Source organism: Geotrypetes seraphini, chromosome 17, assembly GCF_902459505.1.
Source record: "Geotrypetes seraphini chromosome 17, aGeoSer1.1, whole genome shotgun sequence".
NCBI lineage: Eukaryota > Metazoa > Chordata > Amphibia > Gymnophiona > Dermophiidae > Geotrypetes > Geotrypetes seraphini.
The window spans coordinates 1,969,916-1,990,292 of NC_047100.1; the positions used below are offsets into that span (position 1 = coordinate 1,969,916).

The following is a 20,377-nucleotide window of genomic DNA, read 5'->3' on the forward strand; positions in this document are numbered from 1 at the left end:
AATTAGCGTTGATAGTCAGACCACAATCCAGAGAGCTAATTGGATAAAGTTAGGGCTTGCTACCGAGGTGGAGAGCGGCCTGCGAGGTTCGCTACAGCCATCCGGCGAATCTCAACAGGCTGCTTTGAAGAGGAGCAGCAGCGGTGGCAGCAGCAGTTGCTGAGTGAGGATTGATATTTAGCTGTTTCTGTACATTTGTTTTATACTTATGAATTGTGCTGTACACAAAATGGAATGAAATAAGAATCTAAATTAAGCCACAATCTGAATTTAACGCTTATCTTTGATTTTCAAGGCCCTCAGTGGGTTGGCTGTCTACCCAGCTTTGAGGTAGTGATGTAGCCAGAACACTATTTATTTGGGGGGGGGGGAGGGATGTGGCATACAATGGGCATGAGGGACAGAAGGCACCCCAAATTAAATGACTTTAGCTGTTGAAATTTGGAGCTGGTCCGGATCCCCAAAAGCATGGATGTCTGTGACAGATGCAGGTGCTGAGCTCATGCTCCATTCTGTACATGGCCAGAACATGCCCATGGCGCCAGCATCGGTGCAGCACTTTGAGCTGCTTGCAGCTGCACTGTAGGAGGTCAGGATTGGCTAAGGATTTCTACAGCTGGTGGGGCTCAGGGAACCCCACTAGCTACATAATGGGCACAGGTGGGCCTGAGGCAAAAGTGGATGGGCCCAAACCCATCCATGGCTACAGCCCTCAAGAAGTATCGCTATATTTCCTCATCAAAGCAGGAACCAATGAGCAGATCCCAAACTTGGCAACTCACTTCCAGTTGGGCTACTCCTATTTCAAGGCTACTTCTACATCTGGAAGCAGGTGAAAGCCTGGCTGTTCTCTCGAGCCTTTAATCCACGTGACAGACTCTCCATTCACTCTGCATCTTACTAGCTTCCTGCTTTCAAGTTGGCCACTGTGTTTTCTCTGATTTTGTCCTACATTTCTGTCTAAATGTTCCAACTGCACTCGCCCCTTGGCTGCCTATTAAGGTGTTTCGCTGTATCGAACTGACAGCGCATCTGTGTTATTTGAATGTTCTAATGTGGCCTATTTAGCTGTTTCATTTGAATTTTGATGATATTGTGAACATCGTATCTGTCTTATACAAGTATTGTAATAGGATGTATATTATATTCTGCTGGAGTTTATCATATTTGTTTTATTTATTTTTAGTATTTATATTCCACTTATAGCCTCAAGCATTTTTCCCTATCTGTTCTGGTGGGCTCACACGCTATCTCATGTACCTGGGGTAATGGGGGATTAAGTGACTTGATCAAGTAATTGTTGTATACAGGCTGAGAGAAAATACCAATTCCAAAACAAAATTACTCTCTGCACTTAATAATTCTTTGCAATTTTTCAATTAGAGTTCAAAATATCAACGTGATAGAATAGTTGATCTCTTCTAATGAAGTCTCTCCACGTTTGGAGCTCCAATATGTGAAAGATGAAACCTCAGATCCTGGTTGCTGCCAGCTATTCAACTTCAGCCTGCAAACCTCTTGTGGGACAATCCTCATTGGTTTAACTTCCACCTACTATTAAATGTTTGAATTTTAAACTTGTGTTTATACGGTTTATATCATTTCAAGATTGTCCCACAAGTGGTTTGCAAGCTGAAGTTGAATAGCTGGCAGCAATCCAGGATCCGAGGTTTCTCCTTTCACATATTTGAGTTCCAAAAATGGAGAGACACCATTAGAAGAGATCAACTATTCTATCACGTTGATATTTTGAACTCTAATTGAAAAATTGCAAAGAATTTTTAAGTGCAGAGAGTAATTTTGTTTTGGGATTAAGTGACTTGCCCAGGGACACCAGGAGCAGCACGGGATTTGAACCCACACCCTCAGGGTGATGAGGCTGTAGCTCTAACCACTGTGCCACACTGTTCCATGGGGCCAATACCACTTGTCATTACTATGATTAGAATTTAATTTTCCTTACTATTGTGATGTTAACAAAATATAAGTTGCTCAGATCAAGCTTTAACTGTTGTACATCACCATGGATGAATCTATTCATAAAGGCAGCTAATAGACCTCCAACAAATAAATTAGCCTACCGACATCAAGAAAGATCTACACACAAGATCGAACCTTCTGGTTAAGTCCTTGATCAGGTCTTTGCTCATTTAGAAAGTCTGAGATCACCTTGAGATGCCCCACACATCCAAATGCACACATTGGGGGGGGAGGGGGAACGGAGGTTATGTGTAAACAGTTTTATTGATGGTAACACAAACCAATAAATAACAGTAACGTCAGAGTACCTCAAAAGGCACAGTAGAGAATAAGCAACAATTTCAACAAAATACAAGAACCATCCGAATTTTGTAATACACAAGGAGCCCTAGTGCGCCCCACCCATCCCTACTATGTCAAAACATTGCATACCCCATCAGGGACCTGGACTCTTATGGTCCCCATAGAATCACCTCACCCCTCCAAAACCCCAACTAGCTGGGGGGACATGGAGGTTAATGCAAAGCATATATCTAAGTTAGTGTCAATCTCCCGCTTCAGTGACGGACTTGTGTGCACTAAAGGCAAGATATGCTTCCTCAGATAAACTGGCTTCAAAACCTGACATCGTATCACAAGTCTGATTGTGTATTTGGATGGTTACCCTTGGAAATGATACGACACAAGGGTGATTATTTTTCTGTTTTTAAATTAACTAGGTTTGTAAACTTGTTCATAACAGAAGGCAGTAAAAAGTAATCAAATCTTAAACTTGTAAGAATGTGCACAGCCTTGCTCTGCACAAGTTGTCTACAAAATTTCCTTCTAAGCTAATCCTACCAACAAACTTTTACAATAATCAAATTTGGTTGAAACAAAAGCTTGGCTTCCTTCCATCTGTCAATTTTGTATTATCCAAAAAGTTGACAAGGCTGCCAAAGTAATCTCAGCAGGTGCGTGAAACCAATCTGTCAACATCTTCAGGTCTCCTTGTGCTGAAGGTTAAATTGTGGAAGATGCCAGGTTCTACAGAGGGAGGGTAGAGTGAGCCGATCCTGCATCCACTGTGTGGATGAGCCCCTCCGAGAGAAATGAGAGGGGAACCCAATTCCAGAGTCTGGAAGTGAATCCTGGCACTGCAGAAGCTGCTGGATACAAGGAGTCCAAGTTTCTGCCTTCTGAACGTTTTACATTCTCTGTGTTTCTGTTTCCTGGCTTTGCTCCTCCTGCCTGTATCCTCTGGGATGGTGAGGGGTGAGAGGGGCAGGGTGATAGATTCCCTTGAGCTAGCTGGACGCACTCCTGAGACCTCTGCTGTGATGGAAGAAGGACAAACTGGGAATGCTGACTGTGAGTACAGGAGATGTCCTCAGATTTCCCTTCCCTTCACACTCAAATGTGGTGAAATATTTCCTGCACAAAAGGGTTCAATTTCACTCTCTAACCACTTTCTGTCACTGCTTTTCTTTATGAATGAGAGTGGTTGTCTCAACTGTACTTTTTTGAGAGAATGGAAAAGTTACATTGGAGGTTTCTTAGTAATGATATTCAGTGGATAGAACTTCACTTAGAGCCCCTGAGACATGTATGTACAAGGAAACGCAAAGGGTGAGAGGTTCCTTTCTTGCTAGAAAGATTCCTTCACTGATGAAAAGAGGTATTAATAATGAGGTCAAGGATGCAGTGCTGGCAGGGAACACAAGCGTTGCCATACTGGAAGGTCCATCAAGCCCAATATCCTGCTTCCAGCAGAGTAAAACAGATTTTATGCTATGCTGCTTATCCTAGAAATGAGCAGTGGATTTCGTCAAGTTCACCTTTATAATGGCTTAGGGACACTTTTCGGAAACTATCCAAACCTGGATCAGGCTCTGGTGTGCACTTGATCCCTTTCCTCTGTATTCTGCAGGAAGCATTACAACCACTGCTCAGACCTTGCCACCTGCCCCTCCTGCTCCCTGGTATCTCTACAATCTTACAGCCAGGGCCAGACGCCCCTTCTTCAGCCTGTTCTGAATCTATAAAGCGACAATATTTTAAGAACTTGCTGAACTGAAAACAAAAAGGAGGAAGGGGTGTTGTCCTGAGATACTGAGGGATAGCGAGCCATGCACATTTACAGAAGCCAGCCAGTCTGATGCTCAAAATAGTTTCCTAGAGTGTTACAAGCCCTGGTTTAAAGCAGTAGGCTCACCTTAACCTCCTTCAGGGCACTCTGCTAGCTGCTCAGACTTGGCTTTCACAGCTTGTGGGCTGCAAGCTCAGATTTCCTGGTGTGTGGGATGTGGGGATGGATTTCATAGGATTTGTATACTCATAGATTTTCATGTTGAATGACAACAAATGTATTCAAGATGTTCTCTCATTGTGTGTCCATGTGAGAAATTGTCGTTGTAAGGGAACCAGCTAGAAGATGATTAATAGTGATTTTCTATTTTGTCGTCCTCTTGACCTGGCTCAGCAGTGGGTAGCCCAAAAGCAAGCCTGTTCTCTCCGTCTGTAGCCACCCCAGGGATGAGGAGTTCAGTGGCACCAGACTGCAGGTGAGGATCTCCATCTTATTTCTGTTCCAGAGATTGTAGCCTATGTTTAGCTAGAAGAAACTGACACCAGGCTCAATGCTTGTTGAGGCTGAAGGAAGGAAACCTGTGTTCCCCTATAAAATAACTGACTCCATCTGGAAATGTGCATTTTCACCAATATTCTGTATGATGGTCACTGATACTTTTCTTCATAAAAGCCCAAGCAAACTTTCTCTGAACTTGTCTAGGCCCTAAATATTGAATAGAATCTATAGAACAGGGAAATAGAAATGAGCCTCGAACACGGGTGATGAGGGAGGGAAAGACAGAGAAGAACCTAAGGGAAAGAGGGGAGAGAAAGGAAGTTAGGCTGTGTGGAAAGATCCTGACAAGAATGATAAGAAAAAGAGGCCTATGGGAGCTGGGGGAAGGAGGGAGGGGCAATGAAGGATACAAAAAATAATAGGACACAAAGATGAATTTAAGGAGGGAAGGTGCAGGTGGAGAGGTATCTAAGGGTTGAGGCGGTGGTAGATGGAGAAGAATCTAACCACTGGGTGGGAGAGGAGAGGTTTAGTCATAGAAATGAGAGGTGGGTACATATCTGATCTTTACTATTTTTGAAGCAGGAAACACTTCATTGAGAGACCAGCTCCAGACACAGAAACTGGGTCCGGGGCAAATGAGGTCCTCCATAGTAATGCAGGCAACCCAACTGCTCAAGCCTTCTCAAAGAGACTTATGTGATTAAACAAAATCTGTTATCCCCCATACTCTCTCTGTTCACCCCCCCCCTCCCAAACACTCTCGCCATTTAGCTTTCCCACACGCTCCCTCTAAACATTCTCCATCAACTGTATCACAGCCAATTTCAGCCTCCACTTTCTCCAGTTTGCAGCCTGCTGTCTCTACCCGCCATCCTTCCAAGTCATCTCACTCTTCGTTAACCCTCCATAACATTTTCTGGAGGATTGCTTCTGTTGACAGCTCTGAAAACTCTCTTCTCAGGGGCCAGTCTGACCACTAAGTGGATGAAGTATCCAGTTAGGGCAGCACATTTTTTTTTTTTTTGGTGGGGGGAAGGTGGCACCAATGTGACAGTCACAGTATCTTCAGAAGATTCATTGTGGTTGGTGCAAGGCCTTCAGCATCCATGAATGTTCAAGGTCTGTTGGCTCTTACCCCCTCCAAAACTGAAAGTTCAGAGGGGAAAGGACCTGGCAGTTCTTGAGAAACCACACAAGCTCAAAGCCTCCTGCCAGACGTGATTAGTCTTCTATAGATATACTGAAGGTCATGCCAACATCACCTTGGAGTTCAGGCAGAGAAACCACTGAAGACCTTACAGAGGGAAGGAGTGGGAGTATGATGCTGAACACTTCAGATAAAGAAGGGAAGGGAACAGAAGCAGCTGAACACCTAGGGAAGGGGAAGGATGCTGTACTATGGAAGCATAGGGAAGATGCTAGAAACGGGAAGTGCATGAGGGCCTTGAGCCACCTTTTGATGTGTGTGTGTGGAGATGGGAGGGGAGGAGCACAGCTGAAGGGGCTGGGCAACCTTAATATACAGAGAGCTATATGAATGTAAGTACTAGTCCTAGTGGGCTTCAATAGAACTGGACACAAACAAAACTCCATAGACTTTCTGGGATAAGTAAAGAAGCAAAAATTAACCAAAAATGATGGAAACAAACTGCTGTAATGAAAATATTTTAAAATTGCCATAACTCTGGTTCCCATGGTCTTGGGGCTATATAAACCAAATGGAGGACCACATTTGGCTCGTGGGCCATAGGTTGCCCACCCCTTGGGCTGGCCTTGACTGCTGTGTTCCTTTTCTGCTCCAAAGTGCTCTCCCAGTGTTGTAGCATGAATGTTTGGGTACAGCATGGATTTGACCGAGTGCCTCACGGTACTACAAGAAACCAGGAGAACTTCTAGAGGAAACATTGGGAGGAAACCTCCTGCAAAGACAGTGGTGAGGAAGCCCTGGGATAGGAGAGTTGGAAAACTCCACTTAGGGTCAATGACTGGTAGAAGGTAACCTGGTTCTGGCTTTAAAAACCCTCCACTCGGGTCATCCTGATGTATCTGGTGGTCCTTTGACCAGATCTTGACCAGTTAAATCACTGTGGTCCTCCCATTCAGTTACTCATTCACTGTTACTCCGAAATTCCTTTTCAAATGATTTAAGAAGTGAGTTGAGCAACATGAGATTTCTGAAAGCTTTTTAGTCAGAAATTAATGTCACAATGTTTGCTGATCAGGCTTCTCGGGTTCTTGATCTGTTTTTGTTTAAATCTGATTTTTATTTTGTTGTAATTTTTACTATATAAAGGCCTATTTGCATTGTCCCTTTTATCAAGCTGTCTCTTGGCAAGTGTGTACGTAATTAAGTTATAAATAACATGAATTTAAGTAAAGTTTGCATTCTTCTATGAAAGATTGAAATCACACAGAATGTTTTTCCTGTCAGTGTCTCTGTAATAACAGAAGAAATGGCGACAGAAGCTCTCTTCCACTTTATAAACTCCAAATGTTGCTACAGCAGGGAACCTCTTACAAAGCTGGTCATTCAAGATATCATTCAATTGTCTTTATACAGAGTAAGTAAATCACGTACATGTATTGCCTCATAATTTCCCCTTTCCAGCTTCATAGATTTTATCTCTTCCCCCCCCCCCCCCCCCGAGCAGAATCCTCCTCAGTACTATAGCCTTATGGGTCCCACATTCACTGGTGCTGGAGTAAATCCCTTCTCCCATATCATAAACCCACTTAACCTGAGCTTGTACAAAAGCCAACCATCAGAGTTAGTTCAGCAGCTCTTCATCCTTCGATTATAAGAGTATAAGAATAGCCAGGCTTAGTCAGAGGAGTATGGTGCAGTGGTTAGAGCTACAGCCTCAGCACCCTGAGGTTGTGGGTTTAAACCCCGACTGCTTCCTGTGACCCTGGGCAAGTCACCTAATCCTCCACTGCCCTAGGTACATTAGATAGATTGTGAGCCCACTGACAGGGAGAATGCTTGAAGTACCTGCATGTAAACCAATTTGAGTGTGGTTGTAAAACTACAAAAGGGTATAAGTCCCAATCCCAATGGTCCATCTATGTTTTCTGCTTCTGATGTACTTGAAAAAGTTGTTACTATGAGGTTTTGTCTCTTTGGCAAGTTTCTCTTCATATTCTCGCTTAGCCTTCTTTATCAATGCTTTGCATCTAATTTGCCAAAGCTTTTGTCTTCTTATTTTCTTCATTTGGATCATTTTCCATTCTTTAAAGGATATTTTTTGGCTCCAATAGCATCTTTCACTTCACCTTTTAACCATGTTGGCTGTCATTTGCTCTTCTTTCAGCCTTTATTAATTCATGAAATGAAATACATCTGGTCTGGGCTTCCAGGATGGTATTTTTAAATAATGTCCAAGTCCTAACCTTTGCCACAATCCTTTTAACCACTTTCCAAAATTTATCATAGTTACCCTTTTGAAAATTAAATACTGCTACAGTAGATTTCTTTAATGACTTTACTCCAGATATCAGCTCTAATTTGATTATGTTATGATCACTGTTTCCTCCTATACTATGCCCTGCATCCACTAAGGACTAAATCTAAAATAGCTACTACCCCTCTTGGTTCCTGGACCAGTTTCCCCAAGAAGCAGCCATTTATGATGTCTAGGAATTTTACCTCGTTAGCACTCCTTGATGTAACTTTTATCCAGTCAATACTGAAGCCAAACTGAGGTTTTTCCTCCACTTTTTGTTGATTTTTGGTTCTTGTGCATTTTTAAAAATCCCTTATGTCCGTAGCATGTGTTATATTCAGTCTTCTCATATTTGTGCTAGCACATTTTTTTCTTTGATATACTGTATATGACTCTAAGTGTGCTATCCTTAGTATTAGAGTAATTGATATCACCCATTATTATACTGTTAGCCAATTTGCCAGTTTTCCTAATCTCTGTAAATATTTCTTCATCTGTCTGCTCATTGTGTCTGGGGGGATGGCAATACAGTACCTGTATAATCTTTTCCTTCCCCCTTCAATTTCTATCCATAAGGATTCCACACCAATTTCTATCTATGTCACGCAAAATGTTTATTTTGCTTGATTCATACAGCGTCTCCAATTTGAGCTACTCTTTATCATTGTGATATAATTTGAACCCTAGCAACACAGTGTTCTGTTGATTGTCCTCATTCCACCAGGCCTCTGGAATTCCTATTACATCATTTAGTGCTACATATTCTAACTTTCCATCTTATTTCTTAGGCTTCTAGCATTTGTATACAGACACTTTAAATTGTGTTCTTTCCTTGCATCTATAGATTGCTTAGAAATTGACAATCCAAGAATTTGCATGCTTTACTCTACTTTTCCCTTAATCACTCCTAGCTTTCTTTCACCAAGATCAAGAACCCAGAAAATGAGCTAGTGTGGCAGCTATTCATCTAGATCCTAGAACCTGAGCTAGTACAACAGTCATGTATCCCAGTCATTTAATTAACTGTCCCCTTAACTGTATCCATGACATCCTGTTTGTTTGTCTGTCCCTAAATCTAGAACCCAGAACTTGAGCTAGCTCAGCAGTCATTCATCCACAGATCTAAAGCCCAGAACTTCAGCTAGTAAAACAGTCATTCATCCAGATCTAGAACCTAGACGCAAGATGGGGACAGTATCCATAGATCTAAAACCCAGAACCTGAGCTAGTACAGCAGCCATTCATCCACAGATCTAAAGCCCAGAACTTGAGCTAGCTCAGCAGTCATTCATCCACAGATCTAAAGCCCAGAACTTCAGCTAGTAAAACAGCCATACATCCACAGATCTAGAACCTAGACATGAGATGAGGACAGCATCCATAGATCTAAAACCCAGAACCTGAGCTAGCACAGCAGTCATTCATCCTTAGATCTAGAGCCCAGAACTTGAGCTAGCTCAGCAGTCATTCATCCACAGATCTAAAACCCAGAACCTGAGCTAGTACAACAGCCATTCATCCTTAGATCTAGAGCCCAAAAACTGAGCTTGAGCAGCATCATTTGTCTTTATATTTGAGATGCTTTCCTCTCATCCTTTTTTGCCCTGTTCTAACATGGTGGAGTTTTGGGTGCAGAGTAGTGTGCTTGGTATTTAGTTCCTCAAAAATGATTCTGTGTAAATTCATGACTTCAGCAGTGCATGGGCGAATGACAGTAAAACACACATTTCCAATGGGATGTGTCTGCTCACCATTCTCTCAGTCAGTTGCCACTCATAGGAGCTGACAGTATGGAATCTTTATTTGTTAAGGCGTTTTATGTCTTCTTGTCTCTGTGACCCCAGTCTTCCATGGAATTGGGGTTTTTCTTGTAGAGTTATGGCAGAACTTAAAGGGCAATGAGGGGAAGCTCCAGTTCATGTGCCCTGCTGAGACTTATGTCCTACATATGTGGAATTCCTAGATATTATTTACCTCAAACATAGAGGGTATCATTTACTCTCAGTTATTGTGTGCTAATGCCATTAACAGGCATTTACCACAGAGTCCATTGCATCAAATAATGCATAAAAATGGTGTTACTATGGGATCTCTCTTAGTATATGAGGCCATTAATGTGGTGCAGGAAGGGAAAATAAAAATAAAAAAGGCCAGCACTTCCAGTCCATGCTCAAACAGCAAGACGTTGTGACCCTACCTGAGCATTTAACATAATTGCTTAATCCTGTTTTCTAGTATCGCCTGGAGACCTTCAGTGAACGCAGGTTCTGTGACTGGAGCTATGAGCCATATACCGGTTAGTAACCCAGAGATGAGGGATTTTCTGCAGAAATCTCCAGAAATTGTCCAGGGTGTGGGATGTGTAGTGGGGACTAAATTGGCCTCTCAAAAGATGAAAAAATTTGTTCCACATATGTAAAAACATTGGCAGAGTTTCAGAACACACAGGTGGATTGAATATGGTGTTTGTGCCATGAGAAGATTTCACTTGCAGTCTACCGTGATAATAATTGCAAAGATTTGGAGTGGGTCATTGGGGGAGCAGGTGGAAAACCATAAGGACTCAGGAAGAACTTGCACTGTTGCCTGGATCAGGCGTTACCTTCATGATTCCTCGGCGCTTGGATCATGAAGAAGGGAACTATTTATTTATTGGGATCTATTAACTGCCTTTATGACATTCTTCTAGCTATAGGATAACATTACGAGGAGGCTCTTTTGCTTCTTGACTTGGTATGAGATTTGTACATCAGCTACGAAAGAATTCTCATGGAATCAGACTCCTAAAAGTGTACGTTTTGAGCTGAGATACAAGGAGGTTAAGAGATTTACTCCAGGGCATGTCATGGATAATGGATGAGGGATTCGTAGCGTCTACGTTGTACTAAAGTTTCTTTTTCCCACTGCAGGTCAGCTAGTTGATGGACCTGAGAACGGGGCCTCACCACAGCCATGGGATGTTCAGGTCTCAACTTCAAATCTGTTTCAGGAAGATACAAGAAGGCTGCGAATTCCTCACTCCTCACAAGTGAAGGTAACAATGCAGGACATCTCACAACTGACATCTCTCCCTTTGATCTAATCAAGGCTGGCCTGTTTCTCTGCTAAGTAATGGAGGAAACAGTGGAAGTTGTCTTGTTTTCTGAGTCATCGCTGTGGTCTTGTAAAGCTCTCTCTGAGTTGTGTGTGGGTGGGTGGGTGGAGGGGAGGTGGGTTGGATACAGAGAAAGATGGGAGAGAGCACAAAAAGGAAAAAAGGGGACAAAGGCATAATACAGAGAGAGAGTAAAGAGATATGAGAGACAGAGGGAGAGAAAAGGTACAGGACACGGAAAGAGAGAGAAGGGAGAGTGGTATGGGATACTGAGGGAGAGGAATGGGAGGGTAGAGAGGATCTGAGCCACGACAGGTATTAGGAGAAGCAGATATGGGAATATTCCAGTGGAGGTGCCTTCATATGCCAACTTGTGTATTAAATCCTACCAAGCCCAGAGTTACCTAAACCTGGACACATCCTGCCCAGCTCCTGATACCCCCTGGGGCATCCAGAGCTGCATCTCGGGGTCTGTTGAGTAGTAAGATGGAAGATGAGGTGATTGACAGACAGCTTAGCTCTTTGACCTATGCAGGATTTTTGTGTTTTAGGAATGCTATAAATGCCAAGGGAGAGGCAGAAAAAAATGCAGCCGATGCCAGGGTGCAGGCAGAGTGAGTATAATGCATAACTATAATATTGCAACCTCCCCTCCCCCAGACTGGAACTTATAATGGAGCATGGGCAGTAGCAATTTTGCTGATCAGAGTAGCTAGGTTGAGGACTGATGTAACCAGTGACTTTCTAGTGATCCCTTTGAATGACATAAATAGATGAATGTTGAAGATGTAATGAATTTACATGAGGTTGGATTAAACAAAACCAGAAAAACTCCACTGAGAACGCCATCACTTAAAAAACGAAAAAGATCCATCCCTTAGCTGCAAGATTTAAAGAATGATGAGAACTAGAGATAATTATCATAACCTATCCACAATATACAAATTACTCTCTAGAACCGTGAAATTATGAAGTGAAAAAATAGGAGGAAATCCTCAGACCCCATAAACTGCTGTCATGGTATTTAGGGGTCATCCAGTCATAGCCATAAAAACCTCCTTTCTTTGTGTAGACAACCTTCTCTTTTGACCCGAGGAAGGCAGCTCAAGGACTCTACTAAGAAGATACCACTTAGTTAACCTTTAATTCCAAGCACTAAGAGTTTGGAATAAAACCAGTATCCAAAACAACTTAGTTGTGAGACGAGAGTGGGCTGAGCACAGACATGCGCTCCTACTAAAATTTCTTCATTTCATAGTACATTCCTTTCCATTCACACCTGCCAGACCTCAGGCATTATCTGATTCTCTTGCACCAAAATACTAAAAACAAGCTGAGGGGTTTTTCAAGCCCAGCAGTGGTTCTGCTTTGGAAAACCCATTCAGAAGGGGTGTGTTCTGGTCGGTGTCAGGTCAAAAGCGCGCCGGGACAAAGGCGCGCCCAGACAATTGAGCGCAGCGCGCACCGCCGCGCCACTCTAAATTACTGTTTTTAGCGCTCCGAAGGGGGGATGTAGGGGGGGAACCCCCCCACTTTACTTAATAGACATCGCGCCGTGTTGTGGGGGCGTTGTGGGGGGTTGTAACCCCCCACATTTTACTGAAAACTTAACTTTTTCCCTGTTTTTAGGGAAAAAATTCAGTTTACAGTAAAATGTGGAGGGTTACAACCCCCCAAACCCCCCATAACGCCGGTGCGATGTCTATTAAGTAAACTGGGGGGGTTCCCCAACAAACCCCCCCCCCGTCGGAGCCCCTAAAAACTGTAATTTAGAGCGGCGCACGCTGCGCGCTTTTGTCTTTTGCGCCATTGTCTATGAACCGTTCTGGTCCTCCGATGCTGAGGATGCTGGACAGTAAATGAACACATGGAATCACTGCAGGACTGAATGGATGGAAGGCACTCTCACATCCATCCTCCAGCCACCCCAGAATACTTCACAACACAGGGCTGGAAAAATAGAAACATGATGGCAGATAAAGGCCAAATGTCCCATCTAATCTGCCCTTCCACTATCTCCTCCTCTCTCTAAGAGGTCCCACATGCCAGTCCCAGGCTTTCTTGAACTCAGACACAGTCTCTATCATCTCTTCCGGGAGACTGTTCCACACATCTACCACCCTTTCTGTAAAAAAGTATTGCCTTAGATTACTCCGGAGCCTATCATCTCTTAACTTCATCCTATGTCCTTCCTTTCAGATAAGAGACTCAACTCATTCTCATTTACATCTTGTAGGTATTTAAACATCCCTATCATATCTGCCCTCTCCTGCCTTTCCTCCAAAGTATACAGATTGAGATCTTTAATTCTGTCCCCATACGCCTTATCACGAAGACCACACTCCATTTTAGTAGCATTCCTCTGGATCGACTCCATTCTTTTTGTATCTTTTTGAAGGTGCGGCCTCCAGAATTGTACACAATATTCTAAATGATGTCTCACCAGTCTTATAGAGGGGCATCAATACCTCCTTTTCCTACTGACCATTCCTCTTCCTATGCAACCTAGCATCCTTCTAGCTTTCACCATCACCTTTTCAACCTGTTTGGTCACCTTAAGATCGTTGGCTTTTTTCAGTTAGGAGAACACCATACTAGCAGTAAAAGCTGCTTTCAGCTGCCTGGTCTTGTAAAGTTGCTACAGATTACGTTATGTTGGCTTTTCATACCCACTCTTCACATGACCTGGCTTCTCATTTTTCTTCAGGCTCGCTGTGTGTCCTGCAGCAGGAACAGACACAAAGACAAGCACAAAACCTGTCAGATATGTGCCGGCACTGGCCGGAGAAGGTAAGGCTCCCTGGCTCTACTTGGGTTCTCTTCCTAAGTAGTACTAACCTGTGACCGTGGCCTGCATGTTGTACAGTCCCCTGGTCATCTGGGACACATCCAATGCAAATTCTGAAAACTTTCACTCAGTCACCGCTTTGCAAAAGAGCGGAGCATCAAAGGGGCAAGAAGCTGGAAATCTTCTGAGGCTGGCAGGGAAGGGGAGGGGAATGTGGATCTTACACATCACTTTGCAGAGGGGAGAGACTCAGGGACCTCTGGCTACTTTTCACTTTAAGCCCTTTCCTCACTGAACGTGACCTTGAATTTGGCAACCCTGAACGTGACCTTGAATTTGGCAACCCTGTCAAGTCTCAGCTCAAGGTCTCCTGAATAGGTCACTAGTGTTTGATCTCCCTGCCTGGGCCTCTTATTAGAATGAGGGGGCAAAATACTCCAAAATAGGCACCTGGGTGGGCGCATTAGTGAGATAATGAGTGACAGCATTAGATAGCACTGAATCTATTTTGTGACACAACCACAGAGAGCTTCCTATTCCATTTTCTCTCTGCAGAACCTCAAGGGGTAAGTTAGTGATTTTATTCAGTAAATTAAGCCAGAATTACTGAAGCTTATCAACAGAGGGACAGTAAAGGGAGGCGGGGGTCTGAAAAACAGAAGTCAAAAAGAAAAACCCTGCTGTCTTGATCTCTTTGTAAGCTGCAACACCTGCTCAGGCCGTGGCCACAAGCCCTGTACAACTTGCAGAGGTGAGAGAAGACTCCTGCACTTCCAACAGCTGACCGTCACCTGGTGAGTGCAGCCGGCGTGAAGGCGGAGTTACATTTCCATATACAGTGTGTACGCTATAGAGTGTTTATGCTCCTCTAGGTCCAGGAGAAAACTGGGTTTCCCTGACATGTTTCCTATCTTCAGACACAGGGACCCATTTGGTGAGTGAATGTTAAGAGAAGGGCTGAGTTTGAACCTTTGAGCCTTCCATTATTTAGGCAAAGAGTGTCATCCATTTCAAAGGAGAAAGAGATAAAATAATTCAAATTCACCCTGTTCCCTGGGTCTCTGCCCTTCATTCACATGGAAATGTTTTTCCCCTCCCAGGAAGAACCTTGTTTTCGAGTTTGTTCCTGAGGTGACGCAGGAGGAGGCTGAAGCATTCCCCCGGGAGCTGCTCAGCAAAGTGCATGGGAGGAACATATTTAAGGAAGAAGGTGTTCTGGTGAGATCTCTTGGCAGAGTGAGAGGCCTTCTATTTCTCCTACGGCTGCATTAATTGCTCATATGATGAAGAAGAATTAAACCAATGGCTGCTTCCAGCTGGGGAGATGGTCAACCAAATGGGCACACTTGTGATGGAAATCCAATTAAGCTTTTTGCCACTCTGATATTTTAACACAGATTTTGAAACAAAATTAAGTTACACAGAAACATGATGGCAGATAAAGGCCAAATGGCCCATCCAGTCTGCCCATCCGCAGTAACCATTATCTCTTCCTCTCTCTAAGAGATCCCACGTGCCTATCCTAGGCTTCTTTGAAATCAGACACAGTCTCTGTCTCCACCACCTGTACCGGGAGACTGTTCCACGCCTCTACCACCCTTTCTGTAAAAAAGTATTTCCTTAGATTAATCCTGAGCCCATCACTTAAGAACATAAGACTAGCCTTACTGGGTCAGACCAATGGTCCATCTAGTCCAGTATCCTGTTCTCATGGTGGCCAATCCAGGTCCCTAGTACCTGGCCAAAACCCAAAGAGTAGCAACATTCCATGCTACCGATCCAGGGCAAGCAATGGCTTCCCCCATGTCTGTCAATAACACCATATGGACTTTTCCTCCAGGAACTTGTCCAAACCTTTTTTAAAACCAGCTACGCTATCCACTCTTACTACAACCTTTGGCAACAGGTTCCAGAGCTTAACTATTCTCTGAGTGAAAAAATATTTCCTCCTATTGGTTTTATAAATAACTAGTTTTTTAGCCCGTTACATTAACAGGTGCTAACAGCCCTTTTCCCTTACTTTTACCTTCTCCCTGTCCAGCATCATCCCCCCATTCCCTGCTCCCCCTATCCAGCAGTAGCCCTTCTCCCTTACTTGTACCTTCCCCACTGTCCATTAGGAACCCTTCTCCCTTACCTGCAAACCATTCAGCCTTGGGGCTTTTGGTAGGCCGGGCCACCTTACATTTTAGAAGTCCACCACCCCATTCCCTGCCGGCTCCCTTGCCAGATTTCAAAGCCTCGGGCAGCGGCGGCTCCTCGACTGATCCGCGCATACAATGGCCCCACACTCGCGGTCTGGCTGGCTCCCTTACTAAAGCTTTTCGCAGCGGCAGCTCCTCTTGCATCCATCCCTGTGTCCAAAGCTTCTCCGAAAGCTGGCTCCCATGAAAATGTTATTTTTCTGTTTAAAGCCTCCGCGGCAGCTTCTCTCAAGAGGCGCACCAGCGTTGGAAGTCTTGTCTCTGACGTTGTGACGTCAAAGAGATTTCTGACGCTGGTGCGGCTCTTGAGAGAAGCTGCTGGCACAGCTTTAAACAGAAAAATAACATTTTCATGGGAGCCAGCCTTCAGAGCAGCTTTGGACACAGGGCCGGATGCAAGAGGAGCCGCCACCACGAAAAACTTTAGTAAGGGAGCCAGTGAGACCGTGAGTGCGGGGCCGTTGTAAGCTTGCATGCGCACTCTTGCCGGCCACGGACATACGGATCAGGGAACACGCCTGTAAGAGTGCGCATGCGCGCTTAGGGTTTTATTATATATGATTCCCTGAAACTTCTTGTTTGACCTTTTCCAGGTTCACCCCATCAATGACTTCCCAAACTTGGAGATCTCTCAGGTATCTATGAGGGCGATCACAACCCATAGAGCTGTACATATGGAAAAATCACCCATCCTTCAGCAGGTGAGTGAGATGTTGACCACCTCAGTGCGAGAATCACAGACTGTGTACATTTCTCTGCAGTAAGCCATAAGGCACATTTTATTGCAATTCAGCAATGAATGCAGAGGATTATCGACTGTTATATTAATTAGTCCAAATTTAATGCAATATTATCACAGATGGCAGCATATGATCAGTTACATGAATGTACACAGTAAATGTGACTGAAATTGTTGCTTTCCAACATACCAATAATCAACCTTGATGGAGAAGTAATAGGAATAGTGGACAACTTTAACCTGCTTGGATCAGTAATTAATAATGAAAGAAGAAGCAGGCAAAAAATTCAATGACACATTGCTCTTGTCAGAACAGCTATGAAGGGCCTATACAAGATCTTTGAGTGCAAAGAAATATCTCTTTACACAGAGACGCGGCTTGTCCGAGACAATCTTGTCATATGGATGTGAAAGCTGGACAGTGGAAAAAGTGAGACAAGAAGAGAATTGATGCCTTTGAATTACAATGCTTGCGAAGAATACTATGGGGTTCATTTTCAAAAAAGAGAGACATCCAAAAAGTGGCATAACCTGGTACTTGGACGTTTTTAATTGCCAAAATGTCTAAGTGTCGATTTTCAAAACCGACTTCCTAGATATTTTTCTTGATTTTAGTCTGCAGTGCGTCCAAAGTTCAAGGGTGCATGTTGGAAGCGTGTTATGGGCATGCTTAGAGTTTTGACATCTTGCAACAATAATCAAACATAAACCAAGACTAGGGTTACTGGATTGTCCTTTGGGAAAATCCAGACCTATGGCCACGCCCCAGTTCCACCACCCAGCCCCGCCCCAGACAGCATCCCCACATGCACGGACGCCACTTCCCATGTGCTTTTGTTGGGATGTGTCGGGATTTGAAAAGCCATATGGATCCCCAGACATGTCCTCAAAAGGAGGACATGTCTGGGGAAATCTGGACATCTGTTAACCCTAACCAAGACATCCAGGATGCCATTTAGATGTTTGGAGCTAGATCTGTTTTAAAAGCATCTAAGGACCAAAAAGGTACCCAAACTGACTAGATGAGCACTGAAGGGATTAAGTTATGATTCCCTCCCACCACCCAAAGATGTAAAAGAATAAGTACATACCTGTCTCTATAACAGCAGCACCTGGTATATGCAAGCAGGTGCCTGGAGAAGCCTGGTGGACAGAGTAGTGAACCATGGTGGAAAGTGAGGCCCCAAAAACCTACTGTACTGCCATAAGGGCTATTGAGATGGTAGGTTTTGGGGGAGGACATCCTTTATGTGAAGTTCGCAGCAATGCCCCCTAAGGTGCCCTGCAGCTGTGCTGGCATATCTGTGGTGGTCCTGCCTATATCCAAATGGCTTGGTTTTGGCCATTTTGAACTTTGACAAAGATGGCCCAAATGTCTAGATATGCCCCTGTGTGTATTATGGTCTGTACTGCAGGAGATCAAACCTAAATTATTCTTAAGATTTTCTTGTTATTTTCATTTCAAACAAAACCAAAGCAACGTCTGGGTGCTGTCAGAATCTTGTGAATGCAAAAATAAAAGATGGTGGATGTCCACTTGTCATTAAGCCCCCAGTCATGCTTCTCCTTTTCTTTCTATTTACTTTCTATTGTGTGCATTTATTTGAAGTAATTTGGGAAATGTTACGGAAACGATATGAAAAAACACAAAATGTCATGTTTTTTTCCTATGCCATAAATTGTCTCTGTAAATTCAGTTCTGAAATGCTCCTAAGTGACAGGGGTGTAGCCATGGATTTGCCTCAACTCCATTCACTCTCACCTCAGGTCCACCTAGCAGTGCAAACCAAGACATCAAGAGATGTCACTGAAGATGCAAAACCCCAGTGAAAAAGTTGGCAGTCAACCCGCTGATGCTGGTGTCCAATGTGCACTCAGTGACAGCTGTGGTTTTCAATGGGGCTTTGTAGCTTCAGTGGGCTGCCAATATATCCAGCAGGCAGGGCTTGGGATCCTCACTAGTTAAGATATTTAATTTTACTGAAATGTTTGGTAGACAAATGTGTGTCCATTCAATCTACCTGTTGGCCCACCCAGAGAGTGACTTCTGGCTACTTCATTGCCTCTGCTTTTCAACCTCCTTCTAACCTCAATCTATGTTCTGTCCTTGTACTCCCAGAAACATGATGGCAGATAAAGACCAAATGGCCCATCCACAGCATCCACCATCTCTTCCTTTCTCTAAGAGATCCCACATGCCAGACCCACGCTTTCTTGAAATCAGACACAGTCTCTGTCTCTGCCACCTCTTCCGGGAGACTGTTCCACACATCTACCATCCTTTCTGTAAAAATGTATTTCCTTAGATTACTCTGGAGCCTATCACCTCTTAACTTCATCCTATGTCCTTCCTTTCAGATAAGAGACTCGACTCGTGCGCATTTACATTATGTAGGTATTTAAACGTCTCTATCATATCTCCCCTCTCCCACCTTTCCTCCAAAGTATACAGATTGAATCTTTAAGTCTGTCCCCATACGCCTTATCACGAAGACCACGCACCATTTTAATAGCCTTCCTCTTGACCAACTCCATCCTTTTTATATCTTTTTGAAGGTGCGGCCTCCAGAATTGTACACGATATTCTAAATGAGGTCTCACCAGAGTCTTATACAGGGGCATCAATACCTCCTTTTTCCTACTGGCCATACTTCTTCTTATGCACCCTAGCATCCTTCTAGCTTTCACCCCTCCTGGATTCATTCCTACACTGACAGCAAAGCTTTTAAAGATACATTTATTGAAAGATGGCTGTATATATAGAGATTCATTAATCGATGTTGTATCCCACCTGAACCCCTCCATGAAGGGTGCTGTGTTTCTGTGTTATAATTACTGTCATGTTTGCGATGCATTAATTGATGTTGTAATCCATCTCAAACGCCACCTTGGAGGATTTGGCAGGATAAAAAAAAAAAAAAAAAACGCTAATGACTTAAGATGTTTTTGAACCCAAGTTCCTCAGAATCTCTCATGCTTTTTTAACTTTGGTTTCATTTTCCCAGCGCCAAAGCTTGGAGTGGATTCCATTGACGGCGGTTCACTGTCAGTATAAAGGAGGCCACTTTGCTTATTACCTTTATGGGATGGAGAACATGGTACACGCACCAAATTACCCTAGGAAACAGTGCTGTGGGTGCAACATCATGTGATTGCATTAATAGGGCAAACCAGTTTCCTCTCAGCCCAAAAGAGGCCAAATTAGCTCTTTACGCAGTTTCACTCCTTGCATAACAGTCTGGCCATTTGTTTGAAACTGCGTTTTAAGTTTTAACCCTACCAATTGGTAAAGCACCACATTTGTTTGCCATTCCCTCTGTAGCCCCTGACCCTCTTCTCCCTTTGTATTTCTCCACATGAACAAGATATACTGATTTACCATTTTTTGTCTAGTGTGTCTTCCATAATTAGATTGTAAGCTGTTTTAAGCTGGGACTTTCTCTTATGTGTTTAATGTACAGGGCTGTGTGCATCTGGTAGCACTTTTAGAAATAATAAAGAGTGGTAGTTAGTAGTGGATGTCGGAATACCTTGCCTCAAACACATATGCAAAATGCAGA

At 43.6% G+C, this 20,377-nt stretch overlaps 1 protein-coding gene across 1 annotated transcript; it reads left to right on the forward strand.

Moving 5' to 3' along the window:
- Nucleotides 1–3,260: 3,260 nt before the first annotated feature.
- On the forward strand, nt 3,261–20,233 carry LOC117351374 (protein SSUH2 homolog). Its single transcript, XM_033926598.1, has 11 exons — nt 3,261–3,330; nt 4,445–4,523; nt 6,981–7,110; nt 10,228–10,288; nt 10,902–11,026; nt 11,638–11,700; nt 13,794–13,876; nt 14,576–14,668; nt 14,975–15,092; nt 16,672–16,779; nt 19,823–20,233. The coding sequence occupies exons 1-11, from the start codon at nt 3,300–3,302 to the stop codon at nt 19,967–19,969; spliced, it is 1,038 nt and encodes a 345-aa protein (XP_033782489.1). The 5' UTR covers nt 3,261–3,299; the 3' UTR covers nt 19,970–20,233.
- The last annotated feature ends 144 nt before the right edge of the window (nt 20,234–20,377 follow it).

Excerpts from the sequence above, each read along its gene's own strand:
- LOC117351374 (XM_033926598.1), top strand. The coding sequence starts at position 3,300 with ATGGAAGAAGGACAAACTGGGAATGCTGACT. Across the intron at positions 4,524-6,980 it reads TCAGTGGCACCAGACTGCAG|TGTCTCTGTAATAACAGAAG; the intron begins GTGAGGATCTCC and ends TTTTCCTGTCAG. Across the intron at positions 14,669-14,974 it reads CAACAGCTGACCGTCACCTG|GAAGAACCTTGTTTTCGAGT; the intron begins GTGAGTGCAGCC and ends TTCCCCTCCCAG.